The sequence below is a fragment of the Astatotilapia calliptera genome, chromosome 5 (assembly GCF_964374335.1).
Source record: "Astatotilapia calliptera chromosome 5, fAstCal68.1, whole genome shotgun sequence".
Taxonomy (NCBI): Eukaryota; Metazoa; Chordata; class Actinopteri; order Cichliformes; family Cichlidae; genus Astatotilapia; species Astatotilapia calliptera.
Genome location: NC_137426.1, coordinates 33,469,362 through 33,496,424, shown reverse-complemented (window position 1 = coordinate 33,496,424; position 27,063 = coordinate 33,469,362). Strand labels below are relative to the sequence as shown.

The window sequence follows — 27,063 nt, the reverse complement described above, 5'->3', positions numbered from 1 at the left end:
TAACCATCTTCCTCCTCTCACCCCTACCAGTCACAACAGTTGGGTGACCCTGCCCGAGTATGGTTCTCTTCCTGTTAAAAGGGAGTTTTTCCTTCCCATTGTTGCCAAGAGCCAACTTATAGTTCTGACTGTTGGTGTGCTCTCTGTTATTGGAAGGTTGTTACTTTACATTTTAAAGCACCTTGAGGCAACTGTTAATGTGATTTGGTGCCATATAAATAATTTGAATTGATCTGAATTATGTGATGGATTAACCAATTGCAAATGATACATTTATGAATATTTATTGGGTCAAGAAGAAACACTGTCCAATAGGATCTAATGATTGGCAATCATCCAACAATCAAATACTGGATGCTAAATCATCTTTTTTATAAATACCCTCCAAAAAAGGAGACAACACAACAATTAAACAACAACAAAAAAAAGAGACGTTTAAAGACTATGTGCTTTAAAAAAAAAAAAAAAAACAACAGTGAAGAAGTTTCAGCTACCTTGTCAGCAGCTGACAGTCTGGTCCAGGGCTTGTCGGCTCTCCTGTCATAGTCCTGAGCTTTGGCCACTTCCACATAGTCGCTGAAACGAATTAGGATCTTTCTGTCCCGCAACTCATCTACCGTCGGCCGCTGGTTCAACTGGAAAACAAAACAAAACAACCAAATGGTTTCAGCTTATTCATGCAATCAATGGAATTGGTGATAGAAGCTAAATATTTTTTATAAAGCAACAGTGAGTGTGCTGTTGGGGTTCCTGCGGTGAACCCAAACATGGGAAATTCTTACCTTTCTGTTCAGCCGCTGTTTGATCTCCCTCCTCTCCTCCTGCTCAGTCTGGTCATTTCTCTCTGTTGACACATGAAAGGACAAACATTAGATGTGAAAAATGAGGCAAAATGATAGACGCTCAGGTAATCTGTCTGTGATTAACAGAGCCAGTGTGTCTGATCCTCCTTGCAATCAATATCCCCTAGTGAGCCAGCGTGCAGCAGCGCTCAGGAGAAGGAATGCAAGTCAGTCAGAGAGCGAGACTGGAGCAGATTAGGCCTCTAATAGGATTGATCTTTATTATACAGCCCAGAGATCCCTCAATGTCACTTCATTTATTTTTAATCTCGTTTCATTTGAAATTTTGGTCAACTAGTCTGGCAGCTTAAAGCAGGGCTGGCACCTGAGCGCATTTCTTTCTTTTTCATTCAACAGGAAAACACGATTCCAAATATTAAAATTTTTTGAATGTTCTGTGCTAGACAGTGCGTGTCATGCCAAAGGGCTAGCTGTTTGGCTTAAACACATGCCCCTGTGTGGAGAGAGAAAGGGGCAGCTGTTGAGGGCTCACAGGTGGCTCAGAGACACACAGATGTACAAAATCTAGGTCTCCTCACACACTCTTTCATAAGCGTTCTGTTCTTTCAGGGCAGCGGGACTAATTCCACTGCTTGGAGCGCTACAATCAAACAATTTCTTGCTGCAAAAATGCAGTTAGAACCACAGTGAAGTATGTTCTTATTACTGGGACTGCACGGGAACAATTTCCACATAATACGTGGACACTGTGTAATCAGAGGGGGACCGTTATCTGCTGAAAAAAGAGAATTTGGCCATGATAACTACAGCCTCCTACAAACAAAAAGCAGAGCTGCCATTCTCAATTCAATTCAATTCAAAACTTTATTGATCCTGAAGGTTGACCCCGAAGGAAATTGGGTAATGACTGATTATGAAGCTTTCCGTCATTATCCACTTATTTAAAAATATTATCTATTTGTCCATGTGGCATGAGAGTCCAAAGTAACTTATTAAAGTAGTATTAAAGATATATGAAACGACCAAAGTCTGAAATAAATAAGAAGTGGACCATTAAGTCAATGTAAACTCCGGGAGCACCTGACTGTAATATTACAATTAGGATCAGAAACTTCGTTTTTTAAGACGCAGGCCTGCCATGAAGTGGGAGTGGAAAGCTCCGTGGATGCTCGCTTTACTTACGCTTCAAAATGTTCCGGCTCTCCAGCTCCTCCACTGCCGGCCTCTGGCTCAGTCTCCTGCGGAAAAACACCAGAATTACGTTCTGGACCATGTTTTCCTCCCACAGCACCCGTCAATAGTCTTTTCAGTCCTTTCACTGCTACTAGCACTTGGCGCGCTTGTGCCGGTGCGCAGAGCGCCGAGAGCTGCGCATCCAAAACGCGTTCCACCTCGAGTCCGACGCGCTGCTCGTTTTGGTCTTTGAAGTATTACAACTCCACATCGGGAACTCAAAGTCAGGCCCCGCGTTTCGCAGCTCCGTGGAAAGGAAATAATGTGAGATTGTCCCTGACTCTGCTCCGTTTGGAGGCTGCTCGAGCAGACGCTGAGTTTAGAGAGCGAGGAGCGCTGGTTGGCTGCTCGGTGGAGTCCCCGCGGACGTTCGGGGGATGAGGAGAGAGCTCTGCGATGCGCGCTGAGTGGACTGAGAGTGGTGCAGCACCGCCTGCCTCCTTTTTAGCTCACTACTAATGTGAAGGGGTGGGACTGAGGAGGAGATTCCTTGTGTACCCACTCACACGCAACACACGCACACACACAGACGGCTGCGATGAAGCGAGCTGTTCTGTATTGAAACACGTTTACAGGATCAGGGGCATTTCCAGGAATTTAACATGGGGTGGTAGAGGAGCATCAACGAAAGAGGGGGATTAGAAGAAATATATAACAAAAGGGGAAAAAGAAAATTACTGCCTAAAATTTAGTGGACAATTTAGCAACTAACAATGCGGTTTTTTCTTTTATGGACAGACCAAATACGCGTTAGTAACGACATTTTAACGACAAAAAAAGCTATAAAATGCAGATCTGTTAGTTTATTCTCATTAACTGTTTTATTTTTTGTAAGGTAAAGATGCTACAGCCATACAGAGAAAATCCCTCTGAGCAATCACTTGGGAAGGAAAAACTCCCTTTTAGCAGGAAGAAACTTCCGGAACCAAATTCAGAGAGCGGTTGGGAGCGCAGGACAGGCCAGAAACATTTATTTAGCGCAAGAATTTCAGAAAACCGTGAAAGCTTAACCCCATTTGAAATCCTAAAATTATGCGTTCTGCCCACTTCTTAAGACTTTTTCATTTTCAGCAAAGAAATGTAAGACAAAGGAAACATCCCCACTGTTGACAACCTCCAAGCAATACATTTTTTGGCATTTTCTTTCCAATAAATTAATTAAATAAGTAACTGTTCTGCAATTGACTGGCCTAATCAGTCCAGCACTAACAATGCAGTCATGTGGGCAGATGCTCAGCCCTACATACAAGCTGTACTCATGTGTTAATTCCTTGCAGCTTTTGAGCGGTTTGACAGACTCAGAAGGGAATCATAAACATCAGATGATGTTGAATGGTGTAGAAATCTATCATACATTTCCGCCCTGCCACCTATACATATACAGATTCATAGAAAATGTTCATTTTTTATGATTCTGTTTACATTTAGTTCTTTCAAAATAGGCTCAAGGTATTAAAAAGAAATCCTTGTTGGCTTCTACTGCTCTTTGCATATGTAGGACAGCATTAACAGACTGTCCAGCTGCTCAGAGGGGAAAGATTCCAGATGTAACAGCAGTTACAGCCACTAATGTGATGCAAAGTGATCCTGAACACTGCGCGGAGAAAAAGCACCTTCCCTCATTTAGCAAAAGGTTAAACTCTGCTGTCCCAACTTGTGTACAAAATAGTCCATCGCTGACCAAAGATTGTCTGAGGGAAGATAAGTCACCGTGTGGCACAGTCATAGCAAGCATTTACATACTGTACTCCTATCACCTCCAACAGACACATCGAAATCTAGCTGATGCAGTCAGTTTTCACGTCTCCTTAATCCAGTTCAACTGTCATTCATATCATATAACGATTAAAAGCAGCCAACTTAAGTCAAAGTTCAGTAAATACCAGGGATCTCTGGCATAAACATGAATCAGTGATTACTTTCAAATTCTGTTTTGAGTGCGTTGGGTAGCTGTTACTGTATCATGGTAAATGCATCATGTATGTATCAGAGTAGGACTGTGCAAAAATCCTTGTACTTGACCATTTTCAGAGGTTTTGTTTGTTTACCAACTTAACACTAACCTATGAGTCATTCAACCATAAAAAAAAGGCATCAGACTCAAGGAATGAATCGATGTTTGTCTACACATAACAGACAACTTAGCAAAGAATCCGTTTTAAACAGTATCTTTAGACACTTTGTAACCATCAGTCTGTCTCAAAAACATCATTCATTCTGTATTTCTGTACCTGAATCTATGGAAAATGCCGCAGATAACACAGTCTGACAGGCATAAACTAGTATTTTTTAACCCAATGAGATATTAGCTGAAAATGTGGTATATCTTAGCATGGTGTGCATTGAGTCTTTAAAAAATGTGAGGAAACTGGAAAAGTGGAGGCCAAAAAATGCACCGAGCAAATAACAGAAAAATTTCACAAGCTGCAGCATTTGTAGCGCAGGCCTAAAATAAGCCCGTCCTGTGATGGCGTCAGCTGTAACTGGGATCTCAGACGACTAGCAATACAGGACCACAGACGCGGCGGCACTGGAGTCCTGCAAGGAGTCAGCGTGCTAAATGGAGCGGAGCTGTACTTGGATGTGTGGCGTGCGGCACAAAACTGTTCAGGTCAGCAGCACTTCCCTTGGTTCGCGGAGCAAGTCATATGAGCTGCAGCAGGCGAAAGGGTATCAGATGTATTTTGCGTTAGAAAATTTAGGTGCAGTGGATTAAAATCAAATACTTAATGCAAGCTGCATAAAAGCACGAGTGAGTCAGCCTGTTTTTGTATTTTGCCAAAAAATCCTAATGGGCTATTAGTCACAGACTCCTGCAGCGATGTGCGCTTCACAAGTGCTCGCCCACTCTGTTTGGGCAGAGGTAAAAGTTCCTTGTTTGTTGAAGAACTCACAAGCATGTCAAAGCGATGAGCCGCCTGTAAGAGCAGGGGCTGATGGGAATGTCAGCCCATAAAAAGTGGAGGAGAATGGGATGAGTCAGGCGCCACGGGCCAGGCGGCGGCCTGCTACTGCCCACTGAGGTGTGTCCTAATCCCTCGCTCCTTCCCCTCAGTGAGAGAGCCCGAGGACAGCGGTGCCACGCTCGGATGTGGAGTCTGAGTGAGCCCAGGATGGCCCTGGGGACCGAGGAGGTGGGGGCTTGTTGCTAAAGGAACCTTCTTTGTACCAGAAGCTCAATATTTATGTAACGTGGTTGTGGAGGACTCTGTTGTGTTTAAATGTTGACCTGGATAACTCTCTCTCTGTTGCTAGGTCCATCAAATATGAACGACTTTGAGGTCGGTCCTAGTTTGGTCAACAGTATATTCCATTACTGAGATCACTTCAAACTGAAACTCTATAACCTCTTAATTCACGTTAGAGCAAAGCTCCAGTAAATAATTCAAACATCCACCAACTAGCTTGTAAAGTTATTTTTCTCCTCAAAGCCTTGCTGTGCTATTGATGATCTATGAATGGGAGGCATTCAAACACTCCAAGACCAAGAATCAATTCTTTATCTAGACAGTTGTTGATCTCCAAGGCTTTGCCCTTTTCTTCAGGTCCACAGATCAAGTGAAGGATGATTTCTCGCTTTTGAACAACCTGCTGGGAGCACAGTGTGCAAGAAACCATTTTATAATAGCTCAGTCTCTCTACAGGTTACTGTACATTGGCTATACACTTTTCACAATGAAGGCAGAACAGCATGAAATCAACCAAACCCTTCCAAACTAAATTCATTCTCAATCATTTCACTATCCCAGATCAGGTCCCGGGTGTGTAAACATGAAAACAAAGAGCCTTGTGATTCACACGGGACAAACTGATCCTTGTAGCAAAGCTTCCGTGTTGATACCAAAACTGATGGTGACAGGTACGCAACAACTTCTGTAGGTGTTCTTGATGATATTTTAGAGCTTGTCATTTCCTGTAAAATGACTAATCATCCTGCAGGATGTGTTGCATCCTGATTTGACACGAAACACATATGAACATGTGTCAGCAGATAGCCTTTACTTGTTTAAATTGTTGTACTCTGTTTGCAATAAACAACTCGTGGTAAATGCAGGAAGCTGCCATGACAATAGAAACATGAGCTTTTTTTGGTGGCATTCTGTGACCTGGTGTTGGCACAACAGATAAACTGACCATATATAGTAAAGTGTAATGTAGATGTTATGTAAAAGGGCAAAGAAATTAGGGTTAAACTAAGTGACTGAAGTGATTACCAGTTGAAGGAAAGAATACACTAGCTGACATGACCTTCTTAAGCCTGGAAAGTCCACATGTGATCAAAGGTTAATGCAGTTAATGTCGGCAAGTGAACATGCTCACAAAGCATGTTTAATGTTTACTTTGGTTTAAGACCAGATATCTGCAAAATCACATTCAAATCTGTGTTTTTCACTAATTAGCAAAGTTTAGCATGCTAAAATTAACAAAGTCCAGCCAATCAAAGACAAAGGTAAATATTGACATGAATGTGGTGCTAGATGAAAAGTTAAATAAGGCAAACACATTTAACCAACTTAAAAAGAAACATTTAAACATCACAGTTTAGACAATATAAATGTCGTTGCCAAGTTTTCACTGTCCATGAGACAAAATAATACTGACACAGCCATAGCAAGCCATGAAATAAGTGTAAAGGAACATCGAGACGAGTGGTGATAGAAAAACTAGCGCACCAACATCTTAACTACAAGCATGGTTAAAATTCTTTATCTGGTTTTCTTTAGCAATGGATATCCATTAGTCAACATAGCAGATGTAAAAATCTATTTCTGATTCTGTTTGCATATTGACCAGTCTAACGGTCAACTTGAGGACCACAATCAGTCCTAGATACTGCATGTACAAAGGCCAGACTGTAACAAAACAACTACACTCTATTCTCTATGGCTGCAGTTGTAGCAGTGGGTGACAGGCAAATAAAAATAGCTGTATGTTACATCTTTGATCGTCAGCGATCTAACCCTAATTTGGCGTGAGGCTGAAAAGAAAATCAACCAGTGATCAGAGTGGGTGCAAAGGCTTTCAGACTTTTGGCATTTCAATGAGAGGGTTCTCACAGCTAGAACTCTAGAGGGGGGAAAGCCATTGTATAACGTTAATTACTGCTTGTGGGACAGGGACGGTCTACAGTGGTGACAACATGTAATTTGAGGATTTCGCTTTATGCCATATATGTGCAGGCTGTGTCATCCGGTGCTTACGTCTACCCAACTGTTTTACAGTATCTGCCAACTCCAGCCCTGTAACTGGAGTGATGCCCGGCTGTGATGCTGCTCACTATAAAGACACAAATAGAAACCGGAGGGGCACATTCTGAGAAAAGAGTCCCTCGTGTGAAACCACAAAAACGAGAACTACACACTGGCTTCATTTTTTAACACCTCAGCTGACTACAAAACTAAAGCGATGGCTCGAGGAGGGTGGGTCAGCTGGCTTTTTACTCTGTAAAGTTGACCAGGGTTCTTTATTTTCAAACCATACACTGTGGTGTAATGTGGTAATGGGGTCTGATTTCTGGAGTTTGAGGAGAGGTCAAGTAGTCTGATTATGGGAGCGATGGTAGGAAGTGTTAATTATCACTGGCCAATTCACTAATCAACCTCCTCCAAATTTTTCATATTTTCCACAGCACTGATAAAAGTTGACGAGAGGGTTCCCGATGCTATAAACGGACCAAACTTCAGTCAGGAGAACAACTGAGATAATCCATCCACAATAAGAGGTTAGTCACTAATTTACTGCTGACAGACTGACAGTGATCACTGCCTTTAAAAAAAACAAAACAAAAAAAAATGTAATTAATTAATTTTTTTAGGGGGCTTGTTCAGATGAAATAGCATTAAAACATGTTAAAAAGACAACAACCTTAATAAACGCAGAGTAGTTTGGACCCAGAAGCAGAGTTCATACATCATCACTTAAACACCGGGTTGGCATCTCTGTCGCTGCTCTCAAACGGTTTTTACTCTACTGACATTCAGAAGCCATATTAATAAATATGTCGTCTTCTGCTCCTCTTGTATATGGGGTCCCTCATGTGTCGTTCTTTGGACCACTGCTTTTTTCATTTTATGTATTACTGCTGTCTTGTGTATTTATTCATATTATTTGTATAACTGGAGGGCCCTTACAATATAAAGCGCCTTGAGGCAACCACTGTTGTGATTTGGCGCTATATAAATAAAATTGAATTGAACTAAGAGCTTCGAAAGCATCTCCCACCATTGCTATGCTGAGGATACACAGCTCTATTTGTCTGTTAGGCCTAACAACACTTAGCAGCCTCTCCTACCTTAGAGAATGCTTTATTGCTATTACTAAATGAATGCCGTAAAATGGCCTCATTCTCAATCCTGTCAAAAATGAAGATCTTGTGTTTACTCCTGCTGTCGCGTCTACAGAGGTCAGTTATTACATCAAACTCCTTGCAATCAAGATAAATTCATCTGCTGTGAACCCAGGCTGCTGGTGAGATCTTATTCTACACCTTATTCATCTCCAGCCATCAGATCTGAGTCTGTGGATTGTTCTACGCCGTGAGGCTGTTGCATCTATATTTTAGAACAGCCTTCCTCAGTGCTTTCTTTAAACAGGTTCATGTTTCCTTCACGTTTCCCACATTATTTGCTGGCTAGAGTTCACATCTAATGTATGTATGGAAGTATGCACGTAGAAACAAATGTAAGGTACACTCCATGTATGTTTTCATCTAAACTGTGAAGCACTTGATAACTGTGTGCTTTAAAAACTGCTACACAAATAAAGTTATTATTATTGTCATCAGGAAACCCTGAGTTTCTGTGTGCTTCACCACGCAGGCCAACCTCCGGTAGATCACACGGGTTCTTGTTTAGTTTGTCATTTCTCCGTGCAGTGTAGAAATACGGCTGTTTGTCGTCTAAATTCCTTGAGCACTCTGTGTTGACTGGACGCATGGGCACCATAACACCTGCTACAATATTCTCTGCACGCACAACTGATGAAACAGGCAGGGTTATTCCTGCATAGAGGAATTTCTGGAACTCCACCATAACAGGTTGTAGCCAATATCCAAAAGTTACAGACTTCGGCCAAACAAAGAGACGTAGAGTCATTGAATCAATCGAGTGACTCAAGAATGCAACGTCCATTTTGGCCCAACGTCCACATGTTGCTGCAGAGTCTGAATTCTATGCAAATTCACTTTTTTAAGAAGCTGTTTTGTAAATTGAAAGTTTTTGGTATAACATTTGCACTCCCTTCATTTTGCTTCTACACCTTTATCTGCTTTACTATTATAACGATAACATGTGGCTAGCTAATGTTAGACACAGCTCTTTGGTGCCCTCCTGTATTTAGGCTTCGACTGAATCCTTACTTCTACTATCATACATGCAGTCCTGTGTTATGATAATATTAACAAGAAATTCATGTCATGACATAAAAACAGCTTGCTGTTTAAATATGAAACAGCTTGTTACAAAAACAACTATAGCATCATGTGATTTCTATACACCAACAAGGACAGGTCTAGAGGACAAAGGACACTTGATGACATTGTCTGCACAGTTCAGCAGAAAATTTGCTCCAGTGAATAAAACATCTTATCTTTTGCAGGTCAAACAGTCCCAAACGAGATAAGAGCAGATAAAAGAAGAGTGACTGGTCACACTTATTAGCAGTTATTACGTTGATTAGATACTCGTGTTATTTTTCTTTCCTGAGGTTTGGACATTTGGAACTGCTGGAAATGTTTTTTTTGCATCACGTACACTGCACAACAAAGCAGCAGGCCTTGCTTTTGTCGACTGCACTCTCCGCTGCTGTGAAAGTCCTCAAGACTCACACACTTCTGCTTCTGGGAAAGTAATCTTTTTACCAAGCAAACTTTTTTTTTTCTTGCCTGCAGGACAGAAAAAAAAAAAGAATAGGAGTGAGGGGGGAAACCCAAGGAAAGCAATCATTAATATTTCATGTCGGCTGAAACAGATTATAAAACTGAAAGTTTTCTCAGCTGCAAGGAAGAGCAGCCTGCTGCCATCTGACAGCCTCGGTTGCCTGGAAACTGCTATTGTGTCAAATGCAGCACATGGTGATATCATTTGAAAGGAAATCCTTTTATGTCAGTGGAATGATTAAATTAAGCCCAGCTTTCTCAGCTCTGGCACTCGAACGCTTGTCTTTCTTTACTTTGTGGACTCTAGCTCTGTCCGAGTGTAATGATTGCCCACTAAAGTGATCACAGATAGATAATAAATACACTGTGGAAATGAGGTGTACTTGAAACTCCCAGCACTGGGATTCCTGAATGATAACACTGTTGTCTTGCAGTCAGCTGCTGTGTGGCCAGTAGAGCTATTTATAGCAGTTCTGCACAGCAGCTGTGCTTAGTTACTCCATCCTACTTCACACAGTGAGATGTGGTGTCAGCAGAAATTGGTCTCTGTGCCACAAATATCCAATTATTGGTTTCTCTGTGGCTCTGCAGAAGGAGGCAGATACTGAGTGGGCTCCTGTCATCATCACCATTACTGCTACTGCTGTGTCTTCCTTCCTTCTGCCTTCCTCTTCCTTTAGCATAACTCTTAATTTGAAATACCCCAAAGAGAGCAGGCGTGCTGAGTGGAGTTTTATCTCCACAGACATTTTCACTGAGGATGACCCCACAGCAGAAATAATCCTGTTAGCTGAGCTAACGAGCATGGCTGAGGAGGTTAATACTGCTGTGCTAAATTATTTCAGCACAAATTTGAATTGCAAAGACAAGAAGTGTTTTTATAAGAAGCAGTCACGTTCATTGATATAATCTTGTTATGTCAGCTCATCTTGATAGTTTAACTAGTTGTACGCGTGTACACTGAACCCTGGAAGTCAGGAAGGCGAGAGCATCCAACAGTGATGGGGTCAGTCTGTTGTTTCAGATAGTGGTTTGTCTTCTTTGACCTTTGGATCTCGACACAGTAAATGACGTGTTCGAACTCACTGCAGCAGAAAGGCATTTTCTTATTGATTCCAGCTGGAGACACAAATCCCCTCTGAAGTTGCATCCGGTGTAAAACTGTGACAAATCAAACATGCCGCTGTGGCAACCCACCAACCTTCTGATTAATAGACCTGCGATCCCACACAGAGGGTAAAAGAACTTCCAGCCTTTTACGTTTAGAGTGATACAGAGTGCTAAATACATGTTTTTGCTAATAGTAAATCATCCTTATTCATAATCAAACAATATAATCAAAGTGCAAGTCTAATCGATATATTGAATGAATAAGAAAAATGGTTCTAATATCTGGATTGTATTGGAGGTGCCGGGTCAAAGCTCCGCAGAGTAAATAAAGCAGAGTATGGTTTGAAGGTAGGAGCCTGTGATGGGTAAGTTACTACCATATCTGTGCATCTGTGCAGTGGTTCTTAGTGAGATCCACCCCTCTCTTTTCACATCTGGATTAGGCAGATGAACGCAGTCCATCTGTTTATCCCCCATGAACATTATTGTGCACATATACATTACTGCCTTTTCCTGCATGGTCAGCTCCAGGGCCAGTCACATCACAGGTGCACACAAACAAACAATGGATGTAAAAACTCGCCCTCCTAAAAGCAGCAAAACACTCCCGCAGGGAATTCAGGTCACTGACGCTTCAGGCACTTTTTACTAAGTCATCAGATGCATGATCACTACCCTCTCATGACCTTACACGGTCTGCAGAAGGGCTGCAGCACAATCTCAGCAGTATGATAAAAGAAGTGTTTACAGAGTCACATTTATGTAAGCAATGATGTCCTCAGCTGAGGGCACAGGCTGAGGGTGCCTGCATAAAAGCCTGCACAGGACACAGGACAGAGGTGCAGGTCATGCAGTAAACTGTGGTCTGCTCTCCAAAAATAGAACAACACAGAGGGCAATGGTGTCAGTTTGATCAGAGAGAAATGACCAGCAGAGAAAGCACAATCTATTTATCTGCGGGGCCCGGGTTAAAGGAAAGCGAAGCTGGGCTCTGACGTAGACAGGCCATTGATTATGGGTGCCACTGCAGCATTTCGCCACTGAGAGCTAAATTTAGAAAGAGGGTTCCCTTCTGCTATCCTGGGCCAGCCTGCTGCTCTGCATTCTGCTGCAGAGCGCCGTGCTTAAGTAATGCAAATCAATGCAACATGGTCTGTGCGCTTCGGTGAATATCAGTGCATGTGTTGCATCACAGCACACATGAAAATACAACAATGCTCTCACACATTCTGTGCTGACTGTCTTTAAAGACAACAATCCTGATTCAGGGTTGTCAGTCTGACACTGTTTCGTGACTTAATGAGCCTCCTACGATGCTTAACAGCAATGCAGAGTTTCTTAACTGGATTGAAACCGCCATAATGTAGTTAATGCATTCCTCCAAAAAGCATATGTGTAAAGGAACAGAGCTGTGAAGTGGGAGGAACTATTTCGGGAATCCCCGGGTCTATCCGTTTTCTCCCACAGATAGGTGACTCAAAGTTGCACCACTTCTACTGCTTGGATCTGCTTTACACTCTGCCTGTTTACAAAGCTGGTATGAAAACAATATATCAGTAATGACTTGCATGTTGGTAGGAAACATTCAAACACCAAGCTAGATTACTGACATAAGTTCTGCAGCCTGCTATTTGTTTAATCTTACAACATTTGCCAATGTATATATTTACAAAGCAGCTATAAAATTTTTAGTTATAAAAACAAAAACATTTTGAGGTGGTTTAATGTGACTCCAGTTAGATTAAACTGCATTTCAGCCCTGATGCTCGTGCTACTCAAATCAGATTTGTGCATCTTTTGCATCGGTTGCCAAGAAAAATTCAGCAATGGCGTCACAATCAGAGCAGGAGAATCCAAAGTGCTGCAAGTAAAACCTAAGGAGGGCGACACAGAGAACAGCAGTGTGTGGACAAATGCTAAAAGTATGAAAAGTATATTGTTAACACAGCAATGGCTACAGATAGGTTTCTGATATCTAGACACATTAATCCAACCTGAATATTTCCCAATAACAGTGTGAACAGTGTTTCCTAAAGAATCTGGCATGAGGAATTAGTCTGGTTTTGCCAAAGTGCTCTGAATTTCTTCACTAGGGTGGAAATCTTTAAGTGATAAACAAAGTGTCATGATATAAATGCTATAGCTACATCATGCATTTACATTTCCTAGCACACACAACAACAACAACACAAACCCAAACAAGTCTTAGAGCAGTGTGTCTGCCTCCAATGGCAATTTATGGTTCTATCACACCAGAGTAAAAATAGAACAGCTATGAAAAAAGAAAGCAAAAAACCTCAATGGTTGCCTGGTGATTGCATTTAATAACTGACAGCAAGTAGCTGCCTTCAACTCCAACTTCTGGGTGACCACTTTTGATCACAAACAGATTGCATAGTTCATGTGGCGAGAAGGAACCCGTCTCCAAACAATTACAATCTGAAGGCAGTCACTGTCAGACAGAGTGGCGAAGGTTTGCAAATACTTGCAGTTTCATTTGTAAACACAGCCTGCCAACAAATCGCAGTCAATCTGAGTCTGTCTGCGCCAATAAGTGCAACTGGTCTGCAACTGTTTGCAGCTGGGGTCTCAACTCAGCTGGTTGCTAACTGACTGCATTCTGGATATATTCCTATATTAAAGCAAAGCTGGCGAGTGCCTAAGTCATTTTGCAGTTAAACTCCGTCACTATTTGAGGAGGAATTTCTGAATTTACGAGGTTTAAATTGAAGATGTTTTGTCTGGACTCTGAATCTGATCTGAATCTACTGATCAACATCTCTGAAGCAACCGAGGGAACATGACTGCAAGTTAACTGCACACTGTTGCAAAACTTCACAGTCTTCAATCGCTGTTGTCCCTCATGTGACTGAAGCATTAGGATCTAAAAAGGGAAAAACTTCAACAGTGTGAAGGTGGTTTAAGTACAAGAGGTCAGGCCTCAAAGAGCAAACTGTTGAGAACAACCAGGCTGTGAAGGAATAAGGAGGTACTGATTTGTGATCCAAATGTAATCAAATTACTCAACAGAACCTCGCTGGAGCACTCGCCATTTTCACGTCATATATCAGGACATATAGTGTGTGGCCTATACGTAACCGCAGAAAAGCAGCGCTGCAATCGACTGGTTAGAAAGTTCGATCCAAGACTCAACGTTCCAGGTAAAAAGAATTTCATGGTTACTTTACTGTGGTTACAATAAAACTATTTCCAGGGAAAACACTAACTAGGCTACTTTTTTTACTAATGTCCTACCTTTGCAGTGTCACTGGATACAATGCTGTGTCCCTGCTATTACACTACAACGATGCTGCTGGAACCTTGTTTCTAAAGAGTCACGTTCATCAGGTAGTCTGTCACATGCAGCTGACTGAAAAGTTGAATCAAAAGATCTTTTATGTTGTTTCATTTTTCACTGTTAGCACTATTAAATGCTGCTGCTTGCACACTGCAGTCATGATAAAATGTTCCAGATTTATTTTTAATATCGTGTGAAATACTGTTATCACAAGTTTCCATGAAATATCGTGACGTAGTTTTAAGGCTATATTGCCGTCCTGGCTGAGCCTCTAGTATTTAGACCACAAACATGCCAAAACTGCAGGATTGCAGATAATTCAAACTTCTGTCTCTGTTGTAAATACTGATGAAACCATTAAATTCTCTCTGCAAACAGCTTAGCACATTGCTATCACCTCGGCTTCATCTATGCATTGCTGAATAATGTTTGCTTCTCAAACCTGTCAAAATGTGTAGTGCAGTTCTGCAGCACCTCCTTACTCCTTACATCCGTACTGTATTGCATTTCTGAAAATGCAGTGTTGACTTCTAGGATACGTCCCTTTTTACACAAGCAAAACCTACTTTATAAAAACAATTTGAAAAAAATATCTAAAAATCACATTTAAATTCGGGACAAAGCCACTTTAAAATGTTGACTGGATCAGCTCAGGGCAACGTGCAGCTGTCTGTCATGTGTGCTGCTGCTCTGCAGATGACTCAAGGTGAGAACAACTGATTGTTCTCTGTCCCTAACGAAGGCTGTTCTGTTCCTGATGTTGCACAAACAGCTGTGCCTCCCAAGTCCTTCACAGCTTTAACCAGGACACGCAGTGCTCAGCCACCTCCACAAACACAGCTCTGTTTGATTCAGCACGACTCACTCAATGCGACACATTAAGTGTGATTCACTCATCGCGGACAAAATCACCGGTGCAGGATGGGTGTTTCAAGAGCAGGCACGGGAGAGGCCGAATCAGCGTTTGTTTACCGCTGTTGGGAGGGAGAGACTCATCACGTCCTGTGCCAGAAGCCCGTGGTCAGCGGGACGGAGACGCTCGCAGACAAACATACGGTTCTGTTAATCTAAACAATGGCACGCCTCAGCTGCCCGCAGCCCTGACTCAGTTCATGTAGATGAGTCTTGTTGACCAGCCAGTCTGGGTCAGAGCTGAGCGAGGCAGCACCTGTGAGAAAGCCTGCAAACACAGCAAAACTGCAGGCACTTAATGGCTTGGATGGGACACTTGTTACAGTCCATCTGGAATTGAAGATTACCTCAATCAATACATAAAGGGACATTTCAGCCAGGGTGCAGACAGTGCTTCCACTGTTTTTAACACCCAAGTCTCACTTTAGCTAGTTGAATGTTATAACTTCGCTCTCCTGTGAGGCTGGATGACAGAACAACAGCACAACTGAGCGTGGCCCACAGACTGGCTGGAACACTTTCTACACTGCCTCCATCGGCCAACAGAGCTCTCTGCAGGCAGACGGGCAAGCAGAGCGCAGTCGACCATGAGTATGACACTGCTTAAGCAAGCAGTATCACCTTTGGGGAAAGTGCTTCTCTTTTTACCATAAAGCAGCTGCCTTTATTGGCTGTTTGTTACTGCAGTTGTGTAAGACCTTCCAGGTTTGTCACTGATAAAAGCTGAGGTTGCATTGGTATGTGTTAAATCACTGTCTGTCTGTCTGTAAATCAGAGGTCAGCCACTGAGATCAGAGAAATCCTCAGTACATAAGCAGACACAACACATGAGTACGTCTCTGAATGCTGCCGTTAGGCTCAGCTAGTCCCAAAAGCAGCAAAATAACATGTAAATTTTATGGAGTCTGGATGGCGGCACCCACATAAAGCTTTCCTCTAATATTCGGCAAATTCCACTTTGTGAGTTGGACTCTCTCTGCTCGACCTCGAGCTGTACATCTTTTGATATTTTCTGAAATTTTGCTGCTTAAGTCTTCTAAAACCTGTGAACTGTGACACATACCACAACAGCTCTACAGACTGGCAGCGAAGTCGCCGTTTGGTGTCCGTCTTCACAGCTCAAAGGATTTTTCTGTCATCGTCTTGTGCTCTATTTATTTTTCAAGTACACCAGTGGCTTCCCCTTTCTTCTCGATGCGTGCACTTCCTGCGCTTTGACTCTTTTTTTCATGGATGATCTGTTTTGAGGTCACAGCCAGCTCTCTGATCTTCATGTCAGTATAATTCAACTGCAGATTTTTACCCGCAGATAACTTTTGCACATCTGAAAAAGAAGGCTTTACACCCAGCTGGCTCTTTGTTTAAAATGACACGATGTACTTTACTATGCCTGCTTTTGGCTCAATGTCTCATTTGAATCATAAACTGTATATAAAAGATTGATGTAGCCAATTGTGACGTCACCCACTGGTTTTTGCACATTGCAAATTAAAGGTGCAATTTTATTTTCATGGTCATCAACTTGTTAGTTTTGCTCAGCCAGAACTAGCTGAGCTAGATGAGGGTTTCAGCTATCTTGGGTATGCTTCTATTAAGGCCTGACTTGGACTTCTGCAGGGAAGGTCTTTCGTACATTCCCTCACATCTATTCCGACTGTTACATTTGTGATTCCTTTCAATTCAATTCAACTTTATTTACATCACAAATCACAACAACAGTTGCCTCAAGGTGCTCATATTGACATTTTATCGATTATTATTCCTTATGCTGAGAGGATGATTGTTATACTGATAAATTTAAAAAAGGTGGTGAAAAAGTATCGAGGGCGCTGAACAGGCGAATCACAGCAGACGCGTGCGGCGTCGACTGAGGTGTAGTTACACTTCGAGGGTTCAGATGTGGGTCACAGTTTGGGGTTTCAGACACCACTCCGGCATAAATTTCCCCACTCCACAGTCGTGTGTAACTTAAGTCCTAATACAAGTACAACAGGTTAGTTACAATAAAATGTACCTATAAGGAGAAATTATTCCTACGATAAAGAGAAGCATTTTAACAGGACAGTCTATGGAACCGACTCACTTTTGGATGAACTGAACTTGGCCACAGGTTGCTGCTTGTTTCAGAAACATAATTAGTACCTTTGGTGTATGTGGAGGCTTATATACTGTATAGAGCTGCAGTCACAAAACTAATCGCTGCAGTAATGTAGCACACAGTGAACTGGGTTTTATCAGCAGGAACCTTGGCTCACAACAGAGCAGCTGACCTCTGTCCTTACCTAACACAGTGCACACACTGTTCATACCCAGAGCCCCACTGTTACACTGTGCACTTATGACACACAATTGATCGCTTTCTGTTTTCATTATGCAAGAGTGATCAGGAGTTGACTTTATATAAGTGTTGCTTGGGGTCAAGCTGGGTCTCACTGCACTGCCCCCTGCAGAATAAAGATAAGTAAGTTTAGGGAAAAAACCCACGAAGCCTTTTTTTTTCTATTTTGCAGTTACTTGCTGAAATGTGTCTGTGCACATGGAAGGAGGCGTGCTTGGAACTAGTTTGGATTTGTGATAATTTCGCGTATACTGCATGCAGGCATAGGAACGGTGCCTATCCAGACTAGCACGCAGCTGTGAAATGCCTCTGGTGAAAGCACAGGAAAAAGGCACATTAAAAAGCATGATGCCTGGTTCAAAGGAGCTCATGAGAAGCATTATGTAGCCTGTCTGAATGTCTCCCTGGTTTACTCATCTCTCACAGTTACAAAGTTACAAAGCGGGGAGCAAAAGGCTTAGCTGTAAATTAATTAGGCTTCATCAAACACTCAGCGCCTTGTTTCCCGTCTCAGTGTGGGGAGACGGGAATGGAAAGCACCTCTCTCTCAGCTCAGACTCTTCATCTCTCTCATTAACTGCTCTGACCTGTGATGTGTTTGGATACGGAAGGAAATTACATCCAGGACATCAAGGGAGTTCACTGACTCCATGTGACGTTTCAGTTGCCAAAGCCTCTTGACTGTTAGTCTAATGACCATTTCTAGAGAAACATTCAGACGGCAGGGTCAGAACTTGGCACAAACAACATGGCAGGATGGATCCAACCTTTCCTGTATCAATGGTTCATGGTTGGTGATGGCGTAATGGCGTAGAGGAAATCTTCTCCACATTACGCTCACACAGTATTGTTGCCATCCATCCCTTTAGCACCACAGTGCAGCCATCTCCTGACACGACAGCGAGTTCTCTGTACTCAAATACCCTCCACAGTCACCAGACGTCAATCCAACAGACCACCTTTAAGCCCCTAAACACATATTATTATACAATAGGATATAATACAACACATCCAGATCATACTTTACACCCGTGTTTCCCAACCTTTTAGAGCCACTGCACATATTTCACATTAGAAAAGTCACACGGCATGTTCCCGCACACCAGGCTCGTTTGTCCCCAGTTATACCTCTTTTGCTTTCTTCTGACCACTACTCATGCTAGGGCCTTCATCTGGGTCCGAATTTTCTCCAGGACTTCTGTTAAACTGGCAGTTTGCAACCCAATCAATTAGAGCAGGTATGTAATTGTTCTGCGCGTTACTCAAGCCGATCGCTCGAGTACTAATCAGGTGGAACCAGATAACTGATCATTTCTCACGGCACACCTGTGGGCCGCGGCACACCAGTTGGGAAACACTGGTTTAAAGTATGAAGTATTCATATTTAGAAAGCATCTTTATTGTATAAGACTTGAAATGCCCCTCATGTATGACAAACAACATTTTATTGCTTATTCAACATTTTAATCAATGGTGATCTTATCTAACCTAAGATTAAAAAAAAAAACCGTCTGTGTGAACATGAAAGACCCAATGACGGAAACCACCTGACTCTGGTAAAAAATAGTTCCAACAACACTTTAGACACACTAGAGTCACATTGGTATCCGCCGCTTAACTTCCCATTTATTGTCTGTGGTTTGGTTCACGGGCAGACTCCACAGTGAGAATCACCACAGTGTCTCTCATATCCTCCACAGATGAACCTCCAGTGATTTAGTCTTAGTCTTTCTCATAGAAAGCCAAGAATGTGGCATGGGAACTGAGCAGCCCTTATAGTCAGTCTATAACAGCACAGTGTTACATTCAGTAAAGTAAACAAGTGCTTTTAAGAGAAATTTGTTGGATTGTAGCATTACAAATCAAGCGAAACTGCAACCACAAAGATTCCCGATCATCTCATAGAGGAACATACAACAACTTCGTTATGAAACACAGCAAACACAGAACAGCAGAGGCATTTATCTGAAGTACAATTAAAGCCTCCTTTCAGCAGTTTCTTTGTTCTGCTGAGAAATATGAATAAAATCAAAACAAAAAGCTCAAAGAAGCTAAAACTCTCCACAGAGCTGAGAGGACCTGTAAAGCGGCAGGATCCTCTGCATCATCATCTTCATCATCATCATCATCACAATACATATTGCACATCACACGCAGTGGTCCGACCCACGGTTACTACAAACTGACTGATTACAGCAGTAGACTGCTCTTAAAGGAGCCTGTTCAACAAAAGCAAACAGCATTACAGTATAACGCAGGTGCTTTATTAACTATTGCATTATTTAGAGGCTTTCATATGCACATATAATAAGCTATCACTGAAGAAAATGTCACAGCATTCTGCACTGCAACATGATTTGAAGCTGTTCAGCTGAGAAAACACGTTTACTGTAATTCAGTCTTCAGAGCTGAGAGCCGTAGCGATGCATTTGGAGAAGCTAATTAGAAACTTGCACTTGTTTGTCACTCTCTGAGAACAATAGCTTCTATTTCAGCTCGCTGAAAGCGGGTCAACGTCGAATTACAGCACTTAGCAGCCTCGGAAGCACAAGTGAGGTGTGAACACTTTGCTAACAGGCTATTATCACAGCTGCCCGTATCAACAAAGGTATGAAAAACAACTCAATGTGTTAATAGTCCTCTGAGAGAAAAGTGCAAACAGCTCTAAAATCAGCATCGACTCTGTGTGAGTCCTCAAAGTCGGAGTCGCTCACTGTGGAGAGAGCCTGTGTTACTGTCCAACGCCCACACTTGATCTCACCGTGGTATGAAAGTGTTCCAAAGAACTCATTTATTTTGGGGACTCGGAGAAATATGAACTTTCCTTCTCAATTCTGACGCTGCAGAAGCATACCAGAACACCCTGTCGCTGTGTTATTCACACACACAAAAGAAAATCTAATTTTATAGTCACTATAATCCTATTAAAGTCACCGTAGTAACAGCCTATTGCCTTTTACATAAGATGACAAATACTATTATGATCTGCGTGGCCTTTCTGCTCTGCCTTTCAGAAAATCCTGTTCCACATTCCAGAAAAGCACATCCAAGCAAAGGTGAGCAACAACAATCGCTATGTTTACAATCTACACACAGCTGATGTGGAAAACAGCTGGGGTGGCTCTGGGTCAGGAGGAAGTCCTATCAAGGAGAAGGTTGGTCGATCGATTTCTACTGAACCCCGATGCATCCACCAGTTAGTGTTTGCTTAGGTATAGGAAAAAACTGCTTGTATGAATGCGGGTCTATAACTGGGTGAATGAGGCTTGTAGCAAAAATCACTTGGTGCTCAATACTCATTAGAAAAGCGCTATAAGAACCAAAACCCACGTTAGCACAGAAACTCTCAAATAACCTAGCATTCATTCTGCCTGCTCACATATACACTCATTGAAAGGTGTCTCCTTCTTTTTTCAAACCTGCATAATACATAATACATTTCCACTGCGTAAAATTCACACAGGTGTGCATTACAACAAAAATGAATGAGCTTTATAAAGGTAGGACTCGACTGCACTATTTACATGGAACTACACGCAACAGAGCAACTTAGGCTACGTTCACACTGCAGGCGAAAGCGCATCAAATCCAACTTTTTTGACCCTCTGCGACCCATATCTGATCATGGTTTGACAGTGTGAACAGCACAAATCCCATATTTTCAAATCCGATCTGGGTCACTTTCGTATGTGGTACTGAATCCGATACATATCTGATGTTTTAGAAAGCGACTGCTGTCTCCGTCTTTTACGTCACTGACACAAGACAGACACCAATTATCAGCGCCGGAGAAGACATCATGAACACTTGTTGGCCATCCAGTGAAACTGTTGGGAAGACAACGTTGGAGGAATGTGAACATTTTATTTGTACTGTATAATCTGCAGATTCTGACAGAAATCTGCAACTATCCTTTGAAGCACCGCTCCTCTAAAACAGCAATAAGGGTCATTATTAGGCCATATGTAAAGAACAAAATAACTTTATAACTTAAAGCAAAATTGGGAAACGTAAAGTCCGAAACAAGTCTTTATATTAAGGGCCATCAGTCAAACAATACTGTTTGCTCTGGGTCTAAACAGAGCGCGTTGTGTGTGACGTCTTCTTTTGCGCATGCTGGCCGCTTTGAGGGTTCACACTAGAGCGCGTTTGCTGTCACATTTTATTTGTAGAGTGAACGAGCAGACAAAAAAAAAAATCGTATTTGATCAAAAAAAAAATCGGGATTGAGCATTAAGACCTGCAGTGTGAACGTAGCTGTTGTGAGCATGGTTATGGAGGCATTACACCATTTCTTTAGGCGACTGTATCTGTATGATGTGGATGGCTGGTACACTTGACGTGATCTATGTCAAAGTGATCCAAGATCATCACAGATGTATAAAATGAGGAGAAGGCACATGTAGGGAGGTGCAGGAATTTTGGGAAAGGACTCCTAAAATTCTAGATCCCACTGCCATTTAGCTCAGATTCATTGTTTTAGGAGACAAATGGCAACAAACACATTCGACGTCATGTTCAATCAAGTATCATGGCCTATTTTTAATTTTTAGGTTTATTAAGAGTGATGGCGCTTGTATGACGATGATGGCTTCTTAGGGGTGTTTAAAGGGGAGAGATGTTTTATATTTTGCATAATAAAAAAAATTATTCAAGAAAACTGGTAATCACTAAAACATGACGTGAAAGTTTAGTACTAGATTAGATTAGACCCCTGCTGTAGACACCTGAAAATAAAAGCGTTAGGTTGACTTGTAGTGTGTTCGGTCACTGCCTGGTTCCAGCAGCAAATACTGGGGTTGAAAAATGCTAATCAAGCTGATAACTCAGCACTCCAACCTCTTGCACAAATACGGTTATTTCTGGGCCAGAAAAAAACAACATGGCAGCAGCCAAAGGGCTACATTTGAATGAAATTTGAATGAATGAATAAATAAATATATAAAGGGTGACATCACAGTGGCTAAATCCATCTTTTAAACACAATCTAGGCTCACTGTCACCAACTGTTCTCACCGGCAGCAGCGAATCTCAGTGAACGTTTCACTGACATGCTCTGATAAACACACATGGGATGATTTTCAGAATAGAAGTCTCCTTCTGGATTATATGTCCTGCTTTTAAAATTCTCTGGCTGTGATGGGAAAACGTGTAAAGGACAGAGTGAAGCTAGGTCAGAGATACCCGGTGTATTTCAGAAATAAGAGGGAAAACGACCTTTCCTGGAAAGTTTCACAAGGAGCTGAACTGTAACCCACAAAATTAACATTCCTGGGATGTCTGGAACTTTTCATTAAGCTCCATATAGAAAAGGCTCAGTTTTGACACAGGTAGTTACAGTATTTGTGAGCAGAGAACTTCTAGCAGGATCTGCCTGACAACAGCCACCTCAGCCTGATGCTTCTTTTATACACGTTTCTGTTTCAAACAATCGAGCATATATTAGCAGGATTCTAGTAATTATGTGATAACAGCAATGTAACATTAATGTTGTTATACTTCAACTCTGATAAATGGAAATATTGCATTCAATGAAATATTTGCAAAAACCAAGTTGATGTTTGCTTTTTGTCTTGGAGCAGGTATAAATAAATATTTTAGCTCCATTCCCTCCTTTCATTGACGGCCATCTGCCCTCTTGGTGAACTTTCTGTGCACAGTCATAGGAAGTGCATCTGCTTGTCTGTAAATGGTTTCGGTCTCATTTACCGCATCGGATGTGATTAAAGTGTTGTGTGTAAAAACAATGTTCTGCTGTACTTGTTACCGGTTTACACTGTGCAGAGATTTACACATCTCAGTTTGAGGGCACAAACTGAATGTGCATTAAAAGCCTCTGTGTTGCATTCAAGGACATCTATCATTCATATTATTATAATCATTATAATTATTATTTACATATGGGAAATAGACAAGCAGGCAAAGTGCAGTCAACAGCGATGATGAGAGATGAAACGGACATACATGAGACAGAGCACGATGAGGGGGTGGGGGTCAGACAGGGGTGGGATGCTGGTCTGGCTCCACACACAGCGACTCACTTGGCCAGCTTCATCTCTATCTGTTGGCGGATTTCTTGCCGCTCCTGATCGCTGCGGACGGGGAAGATGTTGCGGTCCTCCAGCTCCTGCTTGCTGGGCCTGTTCCGAAGCTTCACAGCCAGCAGCTCCTTCTTCATTCTGCGTGGGAGGGTCCCTGTCGTCGTCGAACACAAGTTAACGTCAGTGGCTGTACAGTGGCTGTACAGTGGCTTTCTAGCTGCTGCACATAGTTTTCCAGCTTAACCTGCTAAACTGATTCTAATCATCTAAGAATTAGTCTGTGAACTTTCACACATTCATGTTCATGTTCATGTTTTAAATATTTTGAGTTTATGTTCAATTTAAAAGAACACAGACTGCATATAAAAGATGAAAGTATCAACTGTGACATGCCTGCTGTGCACAAACACGGATACCTGCCAATTACTTAGACTAATGTTAGAACTTGGCTGAGGTCACCACAGCAGATGGATCCACATGTTTGATTTGGCACAGATTTTGTGGTGGATGCCCTTCCTGACACAAACATTCATGAGGCAGAGTTTGTGTCTGGAATCATTGGTAAAAGCAAATGCCCATCCCAGCATCCGCATATTTTCTGCCATTCCAGGTCGCAAGGGCAGCGGACCTCCCCTCTCCCCTGACCACCTCCTCCAACACTTCTGAGGGGACACCAAGATGTTCCCAAGCCAGCCAAGATGCCCAGAAGGCATCCTGGGCCTCAACTGGCTCCTTTTGATGTGGAGGAGTGTCAACTAAACCCAACTTTAGGCATCAAAAATATTCAAATTATTACCGAGCCTCGCTCGTCCACTGAAAGAACTGCCGTTTTTGGGCTCTAAGTTTTAACACCACATGTTTCTGCTTGACAAAAGAGGCCATTAAAGGCATTCATAGTATCCAAAAATATCTGATTTGTGCAAAGATGCACTGCTACCATTCTTAAATCTGAGCTGTGACTCCCTTTGATTCATTGTTTTTTTTCCTGCTTTCATCCTGTTAGCATCTCCTTCACCACACATTAGCATCACGATCTCTGCGACTAACCCTTTCTGGGTAAGAGTAAACCTTTGTGGCAGTGCTATTTAAGTCTCCAGTGAGCTCCACAGTTCACCCTTTTAACATTTTTTCCCCCAGAGTCGCAGACATGCTAACGGCAGGAGTCCGAGCACCACTGACCCAAATGAACAGCTAAGAATTAGGCCACCAGAGCAGATGTTGACAGGCTCTGAAACTTAACACCAGCAAGTATGCCATTCATCATCCATGTAAATCTCCCCGTCAGGCTGCGAGTATAAACAAACATCACCACAGATTATGCAGCTTCATTATCCACTGACAGGGTGCCCAGATTTGGGCTCTGTACAGAACGTGGGCGATAACAGTAAAGCAAACATCATACCACAAGTCGGCTGTCGGCACACATACCGGAGATCACAGACTCGTTCCAGCTGTCCTGGTCGCTCAAGTATTCATCCAGACGCCAGTTCTCCTTGTTCTCGTCAGACTCCTTCTTGCTCTCGGACTCTCCGGCCGGGTCCTTCTCTGTGCTGGACGTGCGAGACAGGCGGCCCTCCGGACGGCGTTTCGGAGACGAGCGCGCCTCCTTCATCTGAAAACTGAGGTCACATGTCACGAAATGTCTGTCAGTTACAGCTGTGGTGGATTGTTGTGTTTGAGCGACTGAGATGCTGCACGGCTCATCTTTCAGAGAGCAGCTGAAATGTTAGTTTACCACCGAACGTGGTCGAGCAGCAGTCACTGAAGTGATTAAAGAGTTCAGGTTGTGTCTGCAGCCCAGGCAGAAATCGCACAACTAAAGCATCACAATGTAACAATCCTGTGACCAAGACACTGGAACAACAGACTGATTTATCTTCATGAGCTGACTGTAAACTATAAAACAGAGCACTAAACAGTCGTTAAACTGCATAAAGCTTCAGTTTGGGTTCCAAAGGCAAAATAAGAGATGAAAAGCTTTGAATACACCGGGAATCCCTCTCTGTTGTTTTCTGCTTCACTAACAGGTTTACAGATCTAAAAAAAAAAAAACAACAACAACACTCAAAATACCAATAATACTATAGGTCTGTGAAGCATTTACTTGCACGTCCTTGTTCAAGCTCCAACATCAAAGCAAATCTAGAGAAAACTAAACACAATCAATCGTCCATTCTAGAGATGGACCGATCCGATATTACGTATCGGTATCGGTCCAATACTGACCTAAATTATTGGATCGGATATCGGAGAAAAATAAAAAATGTAATCCGATCCATTAAATATCACGAAAGCACCTCACAAAACTTGCAACACGCTGTAACTCACCTCAGAACGTTAGCACGTCGGAGCAGTATGCATCACGTGATAGAGCGGCTGTGGCATGGTGGTCTGGATAGCATGTGGAGCTTCGCTAGCAACCCGGCATTTCATCTCCAACAAAGTTATCCCGAGAGAAGTAAAGCAAGTGTGTAAGTCCATCTCTGAATGTTTGTAAAGCATTCCCACGTTAAGCTTAACGAGCGACTGCCTCTCCTGCTGCTACTTCAATCATGAAACTGCTTAACGATCAGCTGATCGGCTTTTCTGTCGCGAGTCCGTGTCTCTAGTTTGCTTTTGGCCCACTTTGCACCAGAAAGAGGAAACCAGCGGCTGAACAACAGCAGCACGTTTAAGCTTGATCAGCTGTTGTTAGAATGTATTTAATATTACTTTCTACTCGAGGATCTTTTTCTACGTAGCTGACGCTGGTAACTGTGCAGGGGCGCATCTAGCAAAGTTTAGCCAGGGGGGCCGATAGGGCATGAACAGGGAAAAGGGGGCACAAAGACATACTTTTCTTTCTTATTCTCATTTAAAATGTCTAGCTTTTAATAAATAATTATCTGACAGCCAAAGTTTTAATTTGATGTAAAATGAATAGAAGTCAATTACTGTATATAGTAACTATTAAGTCTAATATATATATATATATATATATATATATATACACCCTAGTAAGCTATAGTACTTTTTCCTTTGGGAAGGTACCATCTGTGCAGTCTGCAATTTTGCTGAAGAAAGATGTTGAATCTGTTTAATATTTCTTGAAAAATAATTGATTTCTGTGCATTTTTTTTTTTCACACTGCATCAAATTAAGGTTGATTACGTCGATTAAGCATCATGAGGTGGAGCGTGAGGGGTGGTTCCCTATTTTTTATTTATTTATTTTTGTTGTTGCTGGGAGTTGGAACCCTATTAGTTAGGTTGCTTAATATTTACGCTAAGCACTCTTTAAAATACCAGAATAGGGAGGATGGTGTAGGTCTAAGTTTATTAGATTGATCAGTATTGCTGAACTATGAAATTTTTTTTTTGCATACAGGTATAACAGAATAGCTTTAGTGTAGTTGTTGTTTTAAACTTGAGTATGAACTTATACAAAATGCAGCAAGATATTTAAAAAACAGT

The 27,063-nt window shown here is 42.1% G+C and overlaps 1 protein-coding gene and 1 long non-coding RNA gene across 5 annotated transcripts in view; one reads left to right on the top strand and one right to left on the bottom strand.

Moving 5' to 3' along the window:
• The window catches only part of phactr3b (phosphatase and actin regulator 3b), a 57,846-nt gene that overhangs the window by 1,286 nt on the left and 29,497 nt on the right, over positions 1-27,063 (bottom strand). For all 3 annotated transcript variants that reach the window (XM_026168971.2, XM_026168973.2, XM_026168972.2), the window contains exons 7-11: positions 25,040-25,230; positions 23,612-23,765; positions 1,986-2,041; positions 783-844; positions 495-635 (exon numbers count right to left, since the gene is read on the bottom strand). In XM_026168971.2, the coding sequence (XP_026024756.1) occupies positions 495-635; positions 783-844; positions 1,986-2,041; positions 23,612-23,765; positions 25,040-25,230 (604 nt within the window). The remainder of the gene's footprint in view (positions 1-494; positions 636-782; positions 845-1,985; positions 2,042-23,611; positions 23,766-25,039; positions 25,231-27,063) is intronic.
• Positions 5,018-8,824, top strand: LOC145428975 (uncharacterized). Of its 2 annotated transcripts, XR_013909336.1 has the most exons (4): positions 6,906-7,042; positions 7,259-7,456; positions 7,666-7,758; positions 8,438-8,824. It is a non-coding gene; the product is annotated as an uncharacterized LOC145428975 (long non-coding RNA). The 2 variants fall into 2 exon arrangements; XR_013909337.1 differs by lacking the exons at positions 6,906-7,042; positions 7,259-7,456 and adding an exon at positions 5,018-5,170.